At 37.7% G+C, this 22,780-nt stretch overlaps 1 protein-coding gene across 3 annotated transcripts in view; it reads left to right on the top strand.

Annotated features, from left to right (window-relative positions):
- col19a1 (collagen type XIX alpha 1 chain) overlaps positions 1 to 22,780 on the top strand; it is a 280,321-nt gene that overhangs the window by 233,507 nt on the left and 24,034 nt on the right. For 2 of the 3 annotated variants that reach the window (XM_062982112.1, XM_008118858.3), the window contains 8 exons: positions 647 to 691; positions 5,116 to 5,160; positions 5,252 to 5,314; positions 5,595 to 5,630; positions 6,226 to 6,270; positions 13,087 to 13,257; positions 13,486 to 13,552; positions 14,739 to 14,867. In XM_062982112.1, the coding sequence (XP_062838182.1) occupies positions 647 to 691; positions 5,116 to 5,160; positions 5,252 to 5,314; positions 5,595 to 5,630; positions 6,226 to 6,270; positions 13,087 to 13,257; positions 13,486 to 13,552; positions 14,739 to 14,867 (601 nt within the window). Of the gene's footprint in view, positions 1 to 646; positions 692 to 5,115; positions 5,161 to 5,251; positions 5,315 to 5,594; positions 5,631 to 6,225; positions 6,271 to 13,086; positions 13,258 to 13,485; positions 13,553 to 14,738; positions 14,868 to 15,608; positions 22,000 to 22,780 lie in introns of those variants that run through there. The other variant, XM_062982115.1, reaches the window with a different exon arrangement.

Here is a 22,780-nt window from a genome sequence, read left to right as displayed (position 1 = left end):
GCAGACTGAACTGCATTCAATTAGATTATATGAGTCTACAGTGTCATATAATACAATTCTATATGCATTATAATGGCAGTGTACATGGGGCCTAAACGTCCTCCAGCATTCTTTCCAAATCTGTAAGATTGTATTCTCTTAGGGCACATCTACAGCTACTAAAAAAGAAAACTGGTGTAAAGGGCCCCAGGGCTGGGATCATCCATGAAGTCCTTTAGCCATTCATAGGGCTCGCTAGTCCACGAGCTCATGGAGTCCCTACCACTGCCTTAAGACCAGCAAACAGCTCTCTCTCAGAGACTTGCTGGCGATGTCACATTTCAAGCCACCTATCTTACTGCTCAAAATAACATAATAACATTACCAGAAATGCTAGGTCCTTCAGTGTTGACCACAGAGTAATAATGTACTAGGTGTACCTAGAGATAACATTTTAATCAAATCCATGAATAATAAAATCTGCAGAAGTCAAATGTGGAGGACCGACTGACCGAAAAACACAGAGGAAGCACAGTGTGTGAGTGGGATTTATTTGGTCAAATACTCACGAAGCTTTAGCTTCTTGGAGCTTCTCAATTTCTTTGTCAAAACTTTGACCTTGACAGATTGCTAATGAAATATTAACAATGCAGTTTCTCTTTCTTAGGGAGACCAAGGTCCAGCAGGTCCTCCAGGGGTCCCAGGAATACCTGTAAGTATACTGCTAAAGATGCAACTTAGATACAACCTCTTGTGCTGGGAGAAATTGTGTTCTCGTACATAGCATATTAGTGTAAAATTAATATCCCCATCTCTCCTGGGGGCTGAAACAGAATTGCTTTCTACTATTACCTTTCCTGAGTTGCTCTTACCTTATATTAGCTAAAGGTGGCCAGTACCTGCTGCCAAAACAGGTTTGTTTCTTTTTAGAAAAACTGCAAATAACATCATAAACCTGCTGGGTAAATTCTGCCAGATATATTTTGTATGCCTACACTGAGCTTCTTCCAACTTTCTCCTCCACCCAAGTAAAATACTTATTTAAACAAAAAATCCATCTTTATTTGAATTGGTGGAAATTGTACTCACTGGTTTAAAATAATATATTGCATTCTTCACTGTAGTCCATTTAAGAAAAGCATTTCCAGCTATTTGACTACAGCATGTGCCATTAATTTTTGGAGGTTTTGTAATTCCCATTCTCCCTGAATGTTTTGCATCCTTGAATCTGGTGATGCTGAGGATATCTTCTGCTGTTTAGCTGCTAATTGTGTAACTCCCCAAGGCAGAAATTTCTGAACTTGCACCCTCTGATATTTTTCCAATAGAACTTCCAATGGAAAAAGATAGGCATGCTACAAGGAAATAGTGATATCTCCATTACTATGCAGATTGCAAAATTACCCAGGGCTTCTAGAAAATTAAGAGCCAGGCACCAAAGTTTAGCAGACTATAGAGAATAATCTCTCGTCTTTTAAACCTTTTTTGTATCTATTAGGATGGGATGGGAGGCGTACTGTAATTTTTATGCTAAAAGAGAATGTTTTATTATGATTTTTTCTTATAGTAAGTTAAATCTTTTAAGGTATGGCTTTTGAGTGATAAATATAAATGAGACAATAAGATGCCCTTGTATCTTCTACAAATTTAATATATTCTGTATAAGTTCCAAATATTACATTGTGATGGCTCGAGGCTATAAACAATAAAGTTACAGATACAGCTAGAAAATCACTACATTTGGGTGTTTAAAGCAGATAGCTCACCCGCGAGAAACAATGTCTTAAATCTTAGAAGTGCAACAATGTTTAGCACCAAAGAGGAGAGAATGCCCCAGGGAGGACAGTGGTAATAAAGTTAGATAATAAGGTTAGAGTGGCCCACAATGTTCTCCCTTCTTTTCTAACCCTCTGTGATGTAAACTGATACTTTTAGAGATGCTATCTTCTTTTTCCACCTCTGTTCTTCTCCTTTGTCCACTCTGGAGTCTTCCAAATACCATGCAGCTGTAGACAAGTCTATATAGGGACCACCAAACACAATGCTCAAACACGAATAAACAAAATCTGGCTATCAGTATTAAAAATACTGATACAGTATTAAAAATACTGATAGACTTTGAAGCTGCAAGGCCATTCAATGCTAATCCAGTGGCCAGTTATAACATTCACATTTGCCTCAAGTAGACAAGAGTTCTTTCTCTCACCCTGGACATTGCACAGATAAACCCCACTTGCCTAGTTTCCAACAGACCTCACAACCTCTGAGGAGGCCTGCCATAGATGTGGGCAAAACGTCAGGAGAGAATGCTTTTGGAACATGGCCATACAGCCCGTAAAATTCACAGCAATCCAGTGATTCTGGGCATGAAAACCTTCGACAACATATTGCCTTACTTTGTTTTGCTCTCCAGACCATTGGTGTCTTTGTTTTTTATTGACAAGAACTCTGTTGCAGACATTCTCTATCATTGATCTTCAGCTAGATATTCAGCTTGATATTCTGAGTCAAGACATGATACCTTCTGCTCTGCACCACTCAGTACTTATTCCTCAAAACATCACCCAGGCCTTCCTGCACAAGAGTCCCCCCCCCCCCCACCATGTAACCACCTCCTTCTCCCGTTCTAGCAGATCAAGTTTTCCTCAACTATCCTGGCTTCCAATCCCCATTTCTCCAGCCCTCTCCTGTTCATAGGTCTTACATAGGTGTTTCCACCTAAAAGTACAACATCTTTCCCTGACCACTTCTTACAAAATAATTAACCAGTCTGACCAGAACTTATTAACGTTTTTAACAGTTTTACTGCTTAGATACCAGATATCTCCCTGTGCCAGAAAAATAACAGCAGGTACTCCCAACACTTCAATGCACTTGCATGTTAATTCAAGAAGGAGAAGTAGCCACATTAATAATAATAATAATAATAATAATAATAATAATAATAATAATAATAACAACAACAACAATAATAATAACAACAACAATAATAATGGTGCCGTGCCAAAAGATCTCAGCCGGCATTTGGAAACAATAGACATTGACAAAATTACGATCTGCCAACTGCAAAAGGCCACCCTACTGGGATCTGCGCGCATCATCCGAAAATACAGCACACAGTCCTAGACGCTTGGGAAGTGTTCGACTTGTGATTTTGTGATATGAAATCCAGCATATCTATCTTGTTTGCTGTGTCATAATAAAATAATAATAATAATAAAACTTTATTTATATACTACCCTATCTCCCAGAAGGGACTCAGGGCGGTTTACAACAAAGATACAGACATACAATACACAATAATATAAAAACACATTATTACACAAAAATAAAATTTACATTAAAATAACAAGCAGTAAAATCACAGCAGCTTCCAATTGGTGTTTGTCTCCAACTTGAGCAGAGGTGTCAAACCTGTAGCTCTCCAGATGTTTCAGACTCCAACTCTTAGAAGCCCTAACCAGCTTGTCCAATAGCATGGAATTCTGGGAGCCAAAGTCCAAAATACCTGGTGGGCCACAAGTTTGACACCACTGAGCTACAGCCTGGCTCTTTGTCATATGACTTAATCTTTCAATGCTCATTTGGGGAGAAGGAGTGTCCCTTGGAAACAACGCACAATGGGAAGAGTAACTTGCATCTGTGTTGGTTGGAAATGCAGCAGAGCAGTGCCAGTGGAGTATTCCACCCTGGAGAAACAGTATAAAATCTTGATCTCTAACAAACAGTAATTTGGGGCAAACTTTATGATATCTACTACTTCTTTCACCTGCCATCTTTCTCAAAAGAGGAGTTGAAGGAGGTAAAGCATCTCATTGTCCCTTACATTAAACACAACTAGCTTTCTGTTAAACATATGTTCTGAATGTGATCTTTTTCATGCAGTGAATGGGGAAATATGCAGACACCTGCTTTTGAAAAGTATTAGAATTTGAAGCACTCATAACAGAAATCCATTTAAGGACACTGACTAATATATTTTTAGAAGCTAGCTCCAAAATATTAGCAGCCTTCTTAATCCATTTCTTTTAATGTCTCACAAAGAACAAAAGTTAAATTTGCTAACTTCACTAAAAAAAATGCATGCACTGAAAAATGAATCCCATTTTGGTAATCCGTGCAGCTAGACTGATAGTTTGAAACAATGTTTATTTATAAGAATAATCTATGATCTCAACCATTGATAATCAATGATAAAGCTGCTACTTAGATGAATCACAATAGCATACATCAAAGTTCTTAAATAATGAGCGTTCTTTCTGAATGGCAAATATTTAATGCTTCTTATCTTCCATGTCAAGAATTTTATGAAAGAAACCTTACACATATTGTAATTTCTCTTTGACAACATTCCTACCTTGTTCCTTGATCATTTCAACACTGATGTAGATATTAGTCTTATTGACTACCTACTGCCTTCCTTTCAACAGTGCTTCTCAACCTGTGGGTCCCCAGGTGTTTTGGCCTAAAACTTCCAGAAATCCCAGCCAGTTTACCAGCTGTTAGGATTTCTGGGAGTTGAAACCCAAAACATCTGGGGACCCAAAGGCTGAGAACCACTGAACTATGACGAAGCCCTTGGTGGTGCAGTGGGTTCAAGCCTTGTGGCTTGAAGGTTGGGTTGCTGACCTGAAGGTTGCCAGTTCAAGTCCAACCCGGAGAGAGTGCGGATGAGCCCCCTCTATCAGCTCCAGCTCCATGTGGGGACATGAGAGAAGCCTCCCACAAGGATGGTATAAACATCAAAACATCCAGGCATCCCCTGGGAAACGTCCTTGCAGACGGTCAATTCTCTCACACCAGAAGCGACTTGCAGTTTCTCAAGTCACTCCTGACACGAAAAAAAACCTGAACTATGACAACAATTGCTTCCCAATTAATTGTGATATAGACTCAGCAGTTTCTACATTCAAGCCATGACCATGTTAAACACACACCTGAGTCAAACCATTTGTCTATCTATGCAGTTGTCAACTTCAGTCCTCATCTAAAGCATACCTCCAAGATTTCAGAAGAAGCCAAGAGCCAATACTTCCCAACCCTAACTGGAAATGACAGGAATTGAACCTGGGACTTTCTGCATGCAAAGCATGTGTTCCATCATAAACATTTGGCATTTTTTCTTGATTTCTGCAGGGTAAGCATGGTTCACCGGGGCCAGCAGGAATGCCTGGAGAACCAGTAAGTGTCACTTCATTTCAGTACTCTTTTGCAATATTTGCTTTCTGATTTCTCTTACCCACTAAAAATACTACTGTCATCTTACTTTTAGGGTGAAAGAGGTCCTATTGGAGATATTGGCTTTCCTGGACCAGAAGGACCATCAGGCATACAAGTAAGTTTTTTAACCTGTAATGGCTGATACATCTAATTTTCTCTTTTAATGGATGTTACTATGATCAGTGTTTGAATACACATACCCCCTTGCAAATTATGTATTTTTGATTACCTCCCTATGTGACTTTTTAGCTGGCATATCCCCAGGGATTTTATAATCCTGATTTATAATGGAAAAATCATTTTAATGGAACAAAAGATATCTCTTCCTGTAATGTCATAGGTGTTTTGTTTTTGTTTTGATTTTTGTAATAAAAGGATCATTGTTATTTTTCTAGGGCATAAATGGAAAGGATGGATTGCCTGGTCCCCAGGTAGGAAGGTAGCAGCACATTGTACAATGTGTAAATTAAAATTCTGCTTGTGGACATGGTGGGAGAGTGATAGCTGAAATAAATCTGGGAATATGTTTGTGTTCTTAAGAGAGCATGCCCTTGCGGGGAGGGAAATGTCGAAACTGTAATACATGTACTTTTTATTTGTACAATTTACAAAGATGATAGATTAAGGTTAATATCACCTCTACTCACTAAATGGCCAGGAAGAAACCTAAATTGGTACTGCAGTTATTTACTGTCTGACTTTGACAAAAGGATAACGGAGCAGGTGGCTAAATTTCTCTTTTCAGCGGCAAAAAGCCGTAAGTGCTTCATGAAAAATCTGTAAGTGTTGAGAGTATAACAAAGAGTATCTAGGGGACGGTTTACTAATCGGCAATCAGTTTTTGTTTTAGATTATAAAGATAGTCAAATAGCCAATAGAGATTGTAACCATAAGCCAAATGCAATGTCATAAATTACTCAAATGCTGTATTCCATCATTGTACTGTAACTTGATCCTAGCCAATGGTTTGTTGACCGAAATAAAGGCTACTGACTGACTGAGAAAGTTTTTTTCTTTCTCCCCAAGGGTTTACAGGGTAAAGCAGGTGACAGAGGCCCTAAAGGAGAAAGAGTAAGTTATACTTCTACCTAAATGTCTCCTTATATTATACAATTATTATAACAGTTGTCTAGAAAAACCTGTTGAAAACATTATTATTATTATTATTATTATTATTGACACAACGACGTTGTATGACACAGCAAACAAGATAGATATGCTGGGTTTCGTTTCACAAAATCACAAGTCGAACACTTCCCAAGTGTCTAGGACTGTGTGATGTATTTTCGGATGATGCGTGCAGATCCCAGCAGAGTGGCTTTTTGCAGTTGGCAGATCGTAATTTTGTCAATGCCTATTGTTTCCAAATGCCGGCTGAGATCTTTCGGCACGGCACCCAGTGTGCCCATCACCACCGGGACCACCTGCACTGGTTTCTGCCAGAGTCTTTGCAGTTCAATCTTGAGGTCCTGATAGCGGCTGAGTTTTTCCTGTTGTTTTTCGACAATGCGACTGTCACCTGGGATGGCAACATCAATGATCCAAACCTTGTTCTTTTCCACAACTGTGATGTCTGGTGTGTTGTGTTCCAGAACTTTGTCAGTCTGGATTCGGAAGTCCCACAGTATCTTTGCGTGCTCATTTTCCAATACTTTTGCAGGTTTGTGATCCCACCAGTTCTTTGCTGCTGGCAGGTGGTACTTGAGGCATAAGTTCCAATGAATCATTTGGGCCACATAGTTGTGCCTCTGTTTGTAGTCTGTCTGTGCAATTTTCTTACAGCAGCTGAGGATATGATCAATGGTTTCATCGGTTTCCTTGCACAGTCTGCATTTTGGGTCATCAGCTGATTTTTCGAACTTGGCCTTAATTGCATTTGTCCTGATGGCTTGCTCTTGGGCTGCAAGGATCAGGCCTTCTGTCTCCTTCTTCAGGGTCCCATTTGTGAGCCAGAGCCAGGTCTTCTCCTTATCAGCTTTTCCTTCAATTTTGTCAAGGAACTTTCCATGCAATGTTTTGTTGTGCCAGTTGTCAGCTCTAGTTTGTAGTGTGGTTTTCTTGTACTGGTTTTTTGTCTGCTGTGCTTTGAGGAGTTTCTGATTTTTGACTTCAATCAAAGCAGGTTCTTCACTTTGCTTTACATATTCTGCCAGGGCATGTTCTTCTTCTTTGACTGCTTGTTTGACTTGTAAGAGTCCTCTGCCCCCTGATCTTCTAGGCAGATAGAGCCGGTCAACATCGCTGCGGGGGTGCAGGGAATGATGGATGGTCATGAGTTTTCTTGTTTTTCTGTCCAAATTGTCCAGTTCCATCTGTGTCCAATTTATGATGCCAGCAGTATATCTTATGACAGGTATGGCCCAGGTGTTTATGGCCTTGATGGTGTTGCCTCCATTGAGCTTGCTTTTGAGAATTTTTCTGACCCTTTGTGTGTATTCTTTGCTGACCACAGTTTTCACATGTTCATGCTTGATGTTGTCCAGCTGTAATATGCCCAGATATTTATAGGCCTCTGGCTGGTGACACTTTATTGTTTGGCCATTAGGCATATTTATGCCCTCACTTTCAATGATTTTTCCCTTCTTCAATGCCACTGTCGAACATTTGTCCAAACCAAACTCCATGCTGATATCAGTGCTAAAAATTCGGACAGTGTTGGTCAGAGACTGAATTTCAGTTTCTGTTTTCCCATATAGCTTCAGGTCATCCATGTTCATCAAATGTGAAATTTTGTGAGAATTCTTAGATGTTTGGTAGCCGAGATTTGTTTTTTGTAAGATTGTTGACAGAGGGATCATGGCAATAATGAAAAGCAGAGGGGACAATGAATCTCCCTGGAAAATTCCTCTTCTGATGTTGACAAGTCCATAGCTTTCATTTCCAACAAACAGTTCAGTTTTCCAGGGCTCCATCATGTTTTCAATGAAGGTGCCAACATTTTTACTAATCCCGATGGCGTCCAGGCACTTGATGATCCAGCTGTGTGGGAGTGAGTCAAAGGCCTTTTTGTAGTCAATCCACGTCATGTGAAGATTAGCTTTTCGGCTCTTACAGTTCTCCAGAATCATTTTGTCAATCAATAACTGGTCTTTTGTGCCCCTGCTTTTCCGTTTGTTGCCTTTCTGTTCATCTGGCAAGATGTTTTTTTCTTCAAGATAGTCTTGAATTCTGTCAGCTATGATGCCAGTCAGTAGTTTAAACATAGTGGGCAGACACGTTATTGGCCTGTAGTTTCCTGGTGCTGCTCCTTTTGTTGGATCCTTTTGTATCAGGTATGTTCTTCCAGTTGTTAGCCATTCACTGATACTTCCTTTCTGCAGCATCTCATTGAATTGTTGGGCCATTTTTCCATGTAAACTAATCAGATGTTTGAGCCAAAATCCATGAAGTTGATCACTACCAGGCGATGTCCAGTTCTTGACTTTTTGCACTCGTTTGCTGATCATTTCAGTTGTTATTTCCATCAGTTCCATTTTGTTCTGTGAGAATTTTCCTTCAAACTCCTTTATCCACCCAGCGTTTTTGTTGTAGTTTTTATTATTATTATTATTATTTATACCATTCCATCTTCTCAAGAGGACAGGGCAGTTTCCAACAAGTATACAAAAACTGTCAATTGTCAGAGACATCAAACAAAAACTGAAACAGTAAACAAATAAAACAACATCATTAAAACAGAACTAAAACAATTATATTAAAATAGACACAGATGCAAATCTAATAAGATATAATCCATCAGGAATCAAGTACCCGTGATCAGGGCTTTGAGGTAGAGATAAAGGACTTGGATGAAGGAACAGGGAAAGTATATTTGAATTTTCAGGTAACCATAATTTGAAAGATATATTTATACCTTCAAAAACAAAACCAGCCTTAAGGCTGACCTTAAAAAATTTGAAAACTGACCAAAACAAATTATTTTCAACAGAGATAAACATGAAAATTCTACTTTTAGATAAGAAGCATTAGAAGCACTGCTATCACAGAGGTGACACTTGTCAACAGTATCGGAAAGAATCTTGAAGCCTTATTAGACTAGAAGCTAAATCTAAGTTGACAATATAATGGAGTGGCAAAGAAGAACTGTGCAATTCGAGAGGATGCAGCCTAGAATTGAGAAGGAATCCTGTTGGGCAATTACGAATGAGTAACTTAGAGTTATACACTTGTGACTGTTTCACATTCATGATCCCTACAAAGCCCCGAATTTAGGAAATACATAGAGATCATGGAAGCCACTCAATTTCCATTTATCAAGCAGCAGCCACATCAGTTGGGGTCTGTTCCACTGGCATCACTAGGGCTGGTGTCTCCTAAAGCAATAATCCATGGATCCATGGGCCTCCTCCTGTACCAGACCATACTACAATTTTGTAGTTAAAATACTAGAAAATTTGACAAAATCAGGAACTACAGTATTTCAAGAACCAACAATGAAAACAACAGTTTGCACTTTTAGTGTATGCTGACAAAACCATGTGATTCAAAGCATCATTGTAACTGGGTAATATGGACAGTTTGGAACACATACACATTATTAGAAGGTTCAGAAAGTAAATTAGAACAGAACTTTAGTCTTGTAGCTATATTGATACACGTATGTAAGCTAGGCTGATGAAAAATATTTTAAAATACAGGGATATTTTTAAAATAAAAGCATTGAATTTCTGCTGAAACACTACACATGATTTTTAATATAGACAAGTCATTTTGGAGTCACCCCTCTGAGTGTACCACCTAATGTACCCTGCACCTTCTGGGCTCTTCTTGTGGTGCCACAGGTCTGTTCCTCTGTCACTCAAAAAGCAACTCGGACCTGGATTCTGCCTGTCGCACTCACAGGAAGGGTTAGCTGTTTTCCAATTAATAAGAAACAGATCCCCATCTATTGCAGAAGCTGTTCCCCAGTCAGTGGGCATTGGGTGAATCAGGATGAAACTATGACTATGGTACTTCGACTTTTGTAACTCCGTAACATGATTCTGGCCATAATATTCAAACCATAGGAAGCAATAGTACCACTTTTATGCTGCTTTAGTCAGATCTCATTTGAAGTATTATCTCCAGCAGAAAATGACACAATCTTGTTTTCTGATGCTCCAAAGGGTATTATCCAAACAAATTACCAGCAAGCAGAAACCAACCAAACTTTGTTTCATGAAGGAAACTATTCAGTAGTAAAACAGACTCCAGCAGAGGTGATTAGATTTTCATTAATTGGCTTTAAAAAAAAACAAGGTTTGGAGGATTACCTGCCAAAAATGCTTTCCCTATGGATATCCTGCATTGATTTTGGTTTGCACTTGTCATCCCTTCCAGTGCTATAGTATTATGACTGTGTGATTTTATTGCTAATGTATCATAGTAGCAAGAGTATGTGTCTTGCAGAGTATTTGTAGAATTTGCTATAATATTACTAGCTATGTATAAATAATTCTCATATATCTCTGCTGAATGTAAATAATTTTTAGTGTTTTACTGAATATAAACAATTTGTTAATGATTTGGAGAAGTTAATGGATAAACTTCGAGGGTCATATTGCTGATGTTTAGCTTTTCTCTCTTCCTACTTAATAATGGCTATTTAAACTCTAGTCAGGATTCCATCGTGGATTCAATTAAGTCCAGAGTTTCATCATAACTGAAAATTTAATTATGGTTCATAGCAAATGTTAAGCCAGTGGAAATCAAAGAGATTTAAAGGTCAAATTCATTGACACGAGGGGCTTCAGTCTTTGCCTGTAATCCCTAGCTTTCTCTCTGCAAACATTTCACTGAATCATTGTGAAGCAGTAATTTTAGCAGGTTCTCTTTCCTCCCTGCTTTGACTTCAGAGATACTTTCAGGCAAGTGTTCAATTGTTGCACCTTGAAAAAGAATTATGATAAGAGGAACCAGAAAACAAAATGTTGTATATATAACATTTCCATGTTTCCCAATCACAGTGCTGCACAGAGGCTTTTGGCTGATAGCATCATGAATGATGCAACTGGAAGCAGCCAGCTCTTTAATCCAGTTCTTTTTTCATATTTCCTTTCACTAAACAATATAATACTATTGTGAGGCAAGGCTTTCAGAGGCATTTTTCTCATCCATGAAAAGTACAAGTTTATATTCAAACATATTTAGTTCAAACCTAGCAGAAAGCATTGTCTTCTAGGTTTAGGATGTAGTTCCTTGCATTAAACAAATGAGCATGTAAGCCATTCTTAGTGAAATCTTTGCTATTTGATTTTTCATTTTCCCCAAGAAATGAAATGTTTTCAATGAAATGTTTTCAATCCTATCTTTAAAAAAAAGAATACAATTCAGATCTTATGAATCACCACCTTCTCAAACCATCTACATTCTTATCCTTTCTCCTTCCTCACTTTCTCCCTTCCTTCCTTCCATATTTCCATTCCATTCATTTATAAGTAAAATTTAAAATACAGTGACATTCAGTATTCACAGAAATTTGGTTCCAGCACCCTCATGGATACTAGAATCCATGGATGCTTAGGTTTGGTTGTATATACAATGGCATAGTGAAATGGCATCCCTAATATAAAATGGTGTGCATCTGAAATGAGTGGCAGAAAGAGCCTGATAATCTGTGAAATGATGAGAAGTTACAACAGGGCAAGCTTACACATCAGCAAAAATTCAAATTTGCTTTTTGATTTTTTCTCTCTCGAAGTATTTATTTATTATTTCATATCAAAAGCATTGCATAAATTAGTATGAAACTGATAAAAATAGAAGGAGCACAAGTGGCTAAATATCTTTTGACCAAAAACGGGCAACAATGATCGCATTGTCTGTAGCCTCAAACAATTCTTCCTCTGTAGATGAGGCAGGACACTGCAGACATGCATACAGATGCAGAGTTGATCATTCTGCTCTACAGTCACACAAGGTGGAGGATTTTTTAGGTAGTGCCATTTTGCCAGGTTGTCTTTTGATCTGCCCACTCCACTTCTGAGTTTGTTCAAGTATTTATAAGCAGTGGCTAGTTAAATTTGTGGGTGCAGAACCCATTGATATAGAGAACCAACTGCAGTTGTTAAACAAAATGATTTTTACTGATCAGCCAATTGGTCTTATCAAAAGATACAACATACAGTACACATCCAGCCCAGGTAAAATTATAAATATACAAGTACATAGATAAAAAGGGGGTGGCCAATGTGTAACCGAATTACCTTAATCTTAGGTATATATATCAGACGACCATGTCCCCGTGATACCAGTCTGATCTCCTTTTAAATGCTTGGAACAAAGAAAGGGCAATTTTTGTTGTTACCACAGGATTATATCCAGCTAGTAAAAATGTGGTTTTGGCTGCTGTATTCCAGCTTGTTTTATTACAAATAAAAGGCCATATATGTTGTTTTATTTTCTTTCTTTTTTTGTACAAACAGCACTTATGTAATATGTGGTTCAGATTTTCAACTTTGGGGGCGCCACAGATACAGAGTCTTTCTTTGGGTGGGATATTATTGAATCTACCATGTCTCTTCATAGACTCCATTTGTTCAAATCTGGCCCTTGTAAAAGTGATTCTTAAGTGCCTTGGCATATCAGCTTTTAAGTAAAGCGCCCGCTGGAAATTTTTACCTAAAATGGCCTAACCACTTCAGGGAGCCTGTATTTGACAGATTGGCTATATCCTTCTGTGCTTTAATGTCTAAAATCCTTTAAGATACTATACTAACAACTGCAGTTGTTGTTTTTGATTACTGTTCAGCTAAAGCATCAGAGCTTGTCATAATAATCTCTGAACCATTCCTTTCTACATTATCCAGCAGTTTAATATAGTAGTTGTCAATGCTGTGTTTACTGAGCTTGCAACAGATCTGGGTCAAACAAGTTGTTGTTAGAGAATGTTCTCTTTATTTTGAACAGGGAGATCAAGGTATACCAGGAGACAAGGGTCCTCAAGGAGAAAGAGGAAAACCTGGCCCATCAGGAGACAAAGGGGACGTAGGACCGATGGGACCTCAAGGGAACAAAGGCCACCCAGGATCACCAGGTCACAAGGGCTCTCCAGGTTCACCGGGAGTCCCAGGCTTACCGGTAAGGCTGATTGGCTCTTGAAGAACCATGGTGAAGACTTTCCCTCCATTAAGTACAAGTAAATTGAGCAGATTTTACTGTCATTTCATTTTTTCCCCCTGTATAGTGAATAATATTTATAAATATTTGTGTTGTTACAAAATTCTGTAATGATGCACTGAAAAAATTGCCTGTAACACATGTGCTTGCCTTTTTATCTTTTAAAAAATACTTTTATATCTTCAACAGGCAGATTCAGCTTTATTTGAAGAAATGAAAAAATACATCAGACAAGAGGTTCTTCGAGTTTTTGAAGGTGAGGAGAACAAACAACAGAATGTAACTCTTTCTACTTCCATTGTAAACAATTGCTTTCATTTTTTATTTTATGTCCTCATAATGTGTGAAAAAAATCACTCAAATTGCCTATACATTGAATAACAAACAAAGGTAAAGGTTCTCTAACATCTTTCTAATAGTGAAACTACTATCTTCATTAGTGTTCTGTAGATTACTCTGAAATTATTGTTATCTACAGGAACTATGCTCATTTTAAATGAAAAGGAACATAAAATACCAATATGAGGCATGTGCTCAATACAGAGGAACAACTAGACCAGGGGGCCTTTCACACCACACAAATATAGCACTTCTGATTCAGAAATTATAGCATACTTCAACCGCCATGGCCCTATTCTGTGGAGTCCTGGTTTATATGATGATGATGATGATGATGATGATGATGATGATGATGATGATGATGATGATGATGATGATGCACTAGAGCTCTCTGGCTGAAAAATCAAGATGTCTCTCCCTATATGTGGACGGGAGACACCAACAAATACCAGATGCTGTAAGATATATCTCAGAGGCAAAACCACTTTGTGGATCTTGCTTAAGAAAACTTGTAGGGTGGTCATAAGTCGAGAGGCAACCTGAAGGTACATACACCCATCCTGCTAATCTCAAGGTTCCAGAGGAGGATATTTAAATTGGAGTCACAGCACTCTAGCTATATGGTATGATTTAGGGGGGGTGGGGGTGACTTTGTATTTTGTGTTATGGGGCAATATAGCAGATTTTGGGATGGGGGGCTTTAATAAAGACTGCCAGTACTACAATTATTGTTCATCCTGCTTACTTACTCGCATCATGTTCATTTACTGACTTCATGCACAAAATAATTGCTTGCATCATAGAAAAGAAAGGAAAATAGACTACGTATGTGTCTGAATGCATACACTGAATAGAGCAAGGAGCAGAACTTGATTAATATCAAGGCACAACTCCAGGTAATGTGTATGGGGACCGATTTGAACACTAAATGACTAATGCAGTATAAAAGCCCAGATTTTGGACCAAGGGCATTACTTGTCTTTGAGTATACAAAGGCATCCAGTAAATTCACACTTACTTACCTTTCTTTCTTTCTTTCTTTCTTTCTTTCTTTCTTTCTTTCTTTCTTTCTTTCTTTCTTTCTTTCTTTCTTATGACTATAGAGAGGATGGGTCACTTTATGTCCCAGCTCAAGTTGCCTGCTGCCATGCTAGCTTCCCAAACACATGGAAAACCAGGTCTTCCAGGAAAAGATGGCCTCCCTGGACCACCTGGAGAACCTGGACCTCCAGGTAGGTCTTTTGGACACATACCTTCATATGTATTTCCTTTAAAGTTCTCAAACTTCTTCAGAGTTGAGTGAAGCTACACTTGTAGCTCTCTAACTTTTAAATCCATACTAGTATTTTCCAGACTAGACAAATATATTAACACTTAGTAGATGTGTGTTTTTGTATATTAAAAACTTCTAATCAATGCATAATAATCCTAATAATTGATAACATTAGAACACTGCTAGACACCTTTCCTGATAATTGATAACATTAGAACACTGCTACACACCTTTCCTGAATCTTTCAACACTGCAAACATAGGGTTTAAATTCAGTGCCATTAAAGCAGTGAGAGTATCTGTTAGTGGAAATATGGAAACTATAGTTTAGTAAAATTTTATAAAACTTACATTTTCAGTAGTCACTCTTTCAGTGAATCTAATTATTGCCATACAGTATGTGCTTATAATTAGATTTGTGCTATATCTGGTATATGTTCATCCATAATTTACACATAGCAGTGCATTGATTAATGAAATAAGTGTGATTTTTGTATAAAAAAAATGTGGTTCAGTTCTGTGCCTCATTCAGATGCCAAAAGATCAGGCTTTTTCAATGTTTTCTTGTATGTTTCTTTAAGAGAGATCAAGTTGCCATTAAGAGGCAGAATAGTTAGATCACATGCATACAAATATTATTAGGGTAGTAATAATGAACCATATATGAAAATAGGTAGTTCTTAATTATTATCTTTTGTTAGTTTGGTCTGCTCTGGAGTCAGAGCAAGTCAGACTGGAATGAAGAACGTGAAAACAAAGCTCGAAGAAGTGCGGAACACAAAGCTGTGAGGAGAAGAATAAAGGCTATAGAGACTGATAAGAGCAAATCCTTGACTGAAGGTTGAAAAGTGTGCTGGGCTCAGAATGAGAAGAAACAGAATGAAAGGATCAAGGAGAGTGTTTAAAGGGGACTAGAATTTTTTTAAAATTTTAATGCAAGTGGCATGCTCATCATCTGAATATATCACTTTGTTGTAAATGGTCAATTTGAATGTCTCTGTCAGAGTGTTTAATGAGGATGCTCACAGTGGTTCATTTTAAAATGTATGGAAGAAAATGGAAGAAGCCAAGTTATAATGTGAATTCCTTCGCAATGGCATTTTTTGCCAAAGGGAAGGCTGGGAATGGTGCTTCTTGGGAAGCCCCAGGGGCGGGGAATATAATAAAGCTGCTTTTTGTGTTTTAGTTGTAAGGATACTTTACACCCCTCCCTGAACCTTCAGGATGATACCAGTTTTACTTTGACAGAAAAATGTGGACTTTAAAATTATACTAGGTGATGTGAAATAGATGCGCCTTTATAATAAGTATTCCAGATTTAAAGCTAAAGCTGCAATTGAGCTTTTTGTTGAATTCATTTGGATACATTTCTAAGCAAAGGATCAGGCTGTTAGATCCATTTCCCAGAAAGAAAGAAATGTTTCTTCATTCTTCAGATATGAAGGATTAGTTAATTCTTTACTTTCCTCAGTTTCCTAGTATTTTTGCAATCCTCCTTATACATCATGAATTTATCAACTGATTTGTGTTGTTGAAAGTATTGATATAGTCCAGGAAGTTATAGATAAAGATATCCACATGTTTCATCAACACATTTAACCATCAAAGCTTGACATTTTCCAAAACTATTCCAAAAAGCAAATATTGCTTTTGCCATTTTATATAAGGAACACTATTTTACTATACTACTGCATTTAATGGTTCTTTGGTATCCACGAATATTGCTATCCATGAGGGATTCTGGCCCCAAACTCTAGTGGACACGAGAGTTTCCACTCTTATGATTTTAATTTAAATATATCAAAGAATCTTGAGATGGCTTTTTAAAATTATACATTTCATAAAAGCTGAAGGTTTCATTCCCTCAGATGCTGCATATGTTTGGCAAGGCAACCTCTAGCCTATGAAAGTCTTGTGCCACAATAAATCTTCTAGCCTTTACATTATTGCAACAAGTGTGCTGCTTTTTCACCACTAACAATCAAGCTAATGCCACATGTAAGCTAGAAGTATGATCCTGTGTATTTGAGAAACCCATGGGAAAGTTATAAGGTATATATAGATATAGATATAGATATTGCATTAGAGTATATGCAGGTTCACCAGATATCCATGAAACTCTACCACATGAGCCAAGCAGATTTAAATATCATTACTTTTAGTTGAACTGGTCCCCATGGTTATATTCTAGGAAAAGAGCTGAAATAGTCTTATAAAGGAGATCCTCTTACAAAGTCAGATATCTGCAAGAGCAACATCAACCCAGGTGATCAATGGGTTGACAGATGTTGCAGCCAGATTGCCCTCACATCCATATCTGCAAGAGCAGCATCTTTTGTGTTGCAATCTTTTGGCTGCCATGGGATGGGAACAAATACTCAGAACCTTAGCCCCACATAGATATGTACACACAAATTCAGCATTAACTGCACTGGATTGCTCTGAGTTTTTCGGGTTGTATGGCCATGTTCCAAAAGGATTATCTCCTGACGTCTCCTGCTTCTGGAACATGGCCATACAGCCTAGAAAACTCACAGCAACCCAGTGATTCCGGCCATGGAAGCCTTTGACAACACATTAACTGCTAAAATTGGTGGATATTCTTGGACATGGCAAAGTAGGCAGAATTCATTCGAAGTGTGATTTATTTTGGAATTTGTTGTCTTGGTTACTTAAAATAACACCATCAGAGACTCCCTAGAATGGCAATGCAAGCGATTTCATCTATGTTTGCACCCACCAGCATTTCATACAAAACAATAACATCATTACAGTATGGCACACACTATACCATTAAGTAACCACTGTGTCTGAGATCTTTTATTAGGGAGAAGGAAATGAGAAATTGCTTTCTTTGAAGATTGTCTACAGAGTTTATTATTTTGAAATTAAAAAATTGTGCAAGATAAGAACCAGTTTTGAATGTAGCTATGTATTGGTACCACTATGCCCTGATTGTAACACAGAAAGCATTGAAAGTGACTGTGCTTGTTAAACTTGTGGCATAGTTATGGAACAGAGAGCTTTGTATGGTTTGAGAAATTAATGGAGATCTGTAAAAGCTTGGTACAGTAGAGTCTCACTTATCCAACATTTACTTATCCAATGTTCTGGATTATCCAACGCATTTTTGTAGTCAATGTTTTCAATACATCATGATATTTTGGTGCTAAATTTGTAAATACAGTAATTACTACATAGCATTACTGCGTATTGAACTACTTTTTCTGTCAAATTTGTTGTATAACATGATGTTTTGGTGCTTAATTTGTAAAATCATAACCTAATTTGATGTTTAATAGACTTTTCCTTGATCCCTCCTAATTATCCAATATATTTGCTTATCCAACGTTCTGTCGGCCCGTTTATGTTGGATAAGTGAGAATCTACTGTATGTAGTAAAAACAAATGTGAGCACTTAAAGGAACAGTAAGTACCTATGTGTGGCCAAAATCCCACTAGTATGTGGTCTCTACCTCTGTTGCTACACTTGACTAAGAATTATATTCTCATCAAGAACATATTTGAGGGTTACAGTATTTTGTTACCCTTCTCATTGGCAATCTGAATAGTAACACATTTCAGAGATAGACTTTTAACATACTAACTTCCCTTGTTTGGTGAGACTAATTTAAAAAAATATTTAAATTGGGATAGCTCTGTTACGTTTACAAATAAACATTTTGGCCAGAGAAAGCAGAGCTTCCATATTTCCATTAATAGTGTAAAGACAACATTAGTTTTCTCAGCCCTTGGTTTAATTTACATTCATCCATTAGTACACCATACTGGGGGTGATGGGTGGCAGAAACAGACAATACTTGCCTGGTTCCACAAAGCATAGGAGATAATAATAGCATAATAACAACAACAACAACAACAACAACAACAATACATTTATTATCTGACTCTCCTTGCAGCTCGAGGCGAGAAACAACAGATTTGGAACAGAGAGATAAAACACAAAATTATTAAAATACATATAACAGCAAACCCATAAGACCACACCAATAAAATGCAGGTTAAAATTCACAATTTTAAATTGACTGGGTAGGCCTGCTAGAAGAGGTACATCTTCAGTTGCATCTTGAATTCTGACAACCGATTTAGCTCTTCCCACAGTCTTGGTGCAGCCAATGAGAAGGTCCTCTGGGTGATGGTTGTAAGCCAATTTCACTTTTATGTTGTACAAAACTTTTTTTCGGAAAAGTTCTGAACCTCCCAGAGAAATACATCTTAATTATGCTTGTTAGGTTTTAAAACCGTTTAAGGAAACTGAACCATGGTGAACTATGTCACATTAATGGCATCACATTACGTCAGTAATCACTCAGAGATGTTTGAAACAGCCTGGCTCTATTTATGTTTCTTCAGAAGGACTAAAAACATTTCATTCAATTTTCTTCCTAAGTGGAGAAAAGGAGAATTTTTGCTATTTAATGGGCTAAATATCCCACAAATTTTCTTGCAGTTGATGAGATAGATAGCTTTGTATGTCAGTCGACACTTGATTGTTAGATCAGATGTTTCCATCTGAGGGATAGCTTCTTAATTACTTTCTTAACCACAAATGCATAATTCAGTAAAATATCCTGGCCTTCCCTTCCCTCCCCCCAACAAAACAACAACCTTAACAAGTTTCATGAAGCAATGGCAGTATTTTCATCCAGTAATCAGGGCTCCAGGAAGTGAGACTAGAATTGCAATAAGTGTCTTGCTTCTGAATGTGGTAGAAGGATCTTGGGCTGGATCTACACGGCCATATATCTCAGGATCTGATCCCAGATTAGCTGCTCTGAAGTGGATTATATGAGTCTCCACTGCCATATACTCTGGGATAAGAAGATAATCTGGGATCAGATCCTGGGATATAGGGCAGTATAGAAGCAGCCTTGGAAACATCATTCTTCTGTACCCAGATCACTAGTTAACCAGTCCTTCATCACTTGGTGTGGCTGTTGGCTTGCTTTCTTGCTTTCTTCTTCTTCTTCTTCTTCTTCTTCTTTTTTTGAAATGTTAAGCATATACTGGTGAGAAAGACACATTCTACAGTACACAGAGAGACTTACTTCTAGGTAAATATGCATATACTTGTGCTGTAACTCGGCAGTTAAAAATTACAGATTAACAAATTAGGAATTTGAAGTATGCAATAGGAAGTATAATAAACATAAAGTAGGAAGTAGGAGAAAAGTCTCTTTTGTATGCCATCTTTTACAGCACAAGTAGTTGTTGGCTTTAAAAGTAGTTTAGGAGCACATTTATGATAGTAGGAATAGTGCCATGACTATATAATATTCCTAAATATGGAGCAATTGTGTATCCATCACTGTAGGTTGCAGCTCCTTAAATGCAATTTGGAATGGCCCCATCCCATCATTTTGCGCTAGATTCCCACAGAAGATAAATATGAAGTATACCTCAATGATCTGCACATCCATAAGAGAATAGTATTTTTGAAGATACGTTTGAGTGGCCTGAACCATAAAAATATTCTGAGCATACGATTTGTTCAGTATAAAACTTCATTCTACCCACACCTAATTGTCTGAAATGAATTACCATCACAGCTAGGAATGAGCCAATATAGCAGTGGTTCTCAACCTGTGGGCCCACAGACGTTTTGGCCTTCAACTCCCAGAAATCACAACAACTGGTAAACTGGCTGGGATTTCTGGGAGTTGTAGGCCAAAACACCTGGGGACCCACAGGTTGAGAACCACTGCAATACAGGGTCCTGGACAAGTTGAGCTTCTCTAGTTATTAGAAAAGATGTAATCTTTTGATATATTCTAAGAGAAAGGAGGGAAGCATATGATCTTCCACATGTTGGACTAAAACTCCCAGCATCCCTCAACATTCTGCAGGCTGGCTAGGGCTCGTGGATCCTGCAGTACAACAAAAACTAGAGAGCTGCATAATCCCCACCTTTGCACTAAGATAATAGAAATAGGGGGAAATGTAATCAATAGAGAACATACTCGGTTAAAAATACAAAACAATGTAAACCAGATTACAGCAAATCTGGAATGGACAATTGGCAGGGGAAGAAAGTCTTTGCTTCACATTGATGAGGGGCAGTGGGGGAATTCACCAGCCTCCGTGGTGAATCAGCGGGACAGTAGGACAATCCCATCGCCCCACGCCCCGCCTCACCTGCAGCGATGCTTCCCCATCACATGTGGGGAAGCATCACTGCACAGCTTCCTCCCCTTCCTATAGAACATGGGAAGCCTCCCATGCTCCTGGCACAGCATCATAGGACACTTGTGCCACAGTTCATCTATGGAGCCCCACCAGAAGTGTGTGCATTGAGTGATGTGATGAGCTGCATTGGGCTCTGTAAATGAAATGTTCTGCAAGTGTCGTGCGACACTTGTGAAGACCTGTGTGATGAAGTGGTATGTGTCAGGAGATAAAGGACACTCACACAGAGACATAGTAGGCCTCATTAATGATCTTTATTGCAAACATATTTGTTTTATACATGGATTTCTGGAAGAGTCTGACTACTGAAGCTATTTCCTTTATCTCCAAGTCCCACTTTTAAGCTTTCACAGATATAACTATGACTGTTGTGGGAATTTTCTCCATAGTGTGTCACATTCAAATATGCAAATACTCTTTGATCATCTGAGCAAAATCCTAATTCCACCTAAATTTCTAAGCTGCTTCCAGAACTAAAATATTTTAAGAAAATGATTCAGGTTAGGCATTGCTATAATACTGCAACACTACCTGCACAATACATCCTCTCGTAGTTATTCAATAAAGGTGCTAAAATAAAATATCGTTTTTTAAATAATACATTTTAATAACTGGTTTTATAAGTCGAACATGTTTTACAATTGTATAAAGCTTTCTTTTTACACCATAGTTTTCAGGATGGACATAAAATTTCACTCAGGTAGACTGTGAAGTTAAACTCCAGAAGTTTAATCATTATTAAAATATACCTCATGTAAAATCTAGTGTATTATTGATGGAGATCTGTTTTGGATTGTTCTTGAATGATGTTTTTATGCCATACTTAAATATCTTTTTTCTTACTGTATCAATTCTGTAAAATAAAGCAGAAGTTTTAGAAAGTGATTGGCGAAATGTTTTATTAAATGTTTGCGGCATTATTGTTATTCTACAGAGCACTCAACATTTATATGCCTATGACTCCATTGTACCTGAGCATTGTGTATACCATTTATATCCATAAAATATGAACAGGCAGACCTTTGCATTATTAACTATCTTCATTGACTCGTATTTCAATAATGTCCACAATTTTTCAGACAATATTGATCCATTTTTATCTGATTTTTTCATTCTGTACATATTGTTTTAAATAGAAATGCTTAAAGTGATGTAGTATGTGCATTGTGTTATTTTTAATGGATTACTCATATAGAAATTCAACAGATACATGTCTTCTAGGGTTATTCCCTCTTTTTTTCAAGATAAAATGTCTAGTGTAACAGGGCTTATATTTTGTAAAACAGATCTTTATTGTAAAATTACAGAAACTGAGATGGTTTAACCAATGAGAAACACAAAAGGTGTCCTGATGATGGAGCACAGAGAGTAGCAATTGAAACAAGTTGCACTATCTTTCTGGATTACTTTTTTATAACAGTAATGAACCATGGTCATTGAAGGCCCACAGGAAAATAATTCATATTTCTGTTCAAGAAGACACAGATTTCACAACTAACTTATGAAGATAATGGTTTTTGTTTCCTTTTACAAGTTCAGTTTCAATGCTTGCTCGCTTGTTCATTTATTTGTTAATATCTATGTATGTTCTGTTGTGCCATGCATGCTCCCCTTGCATGTGTGTGTTTTACCTGTCTGAGCTTCCGTTTACCCTCGCTCTAAGTCA

This window comes from Anolis carolinensis, chromosome 1 (genome assembly GCF_035594765.1).
Source record: "Anolis carolinensis isolate JA03-04 chromosome 1, rAnoCar3.1.pri, whole genome shotgun sequence".
Taxonomy (NCBI): Eukaryota; Metazoa; Chordata; class Lepidosauria; order Squamata; family Dactyloidae; genus Anolis; species Anolis carolinensis.
The sequence above is the reverse complement of the archived record's forward strand: the minus strand, read 5'-3'. Positions and strand labels throughout refer to the sequence as shown.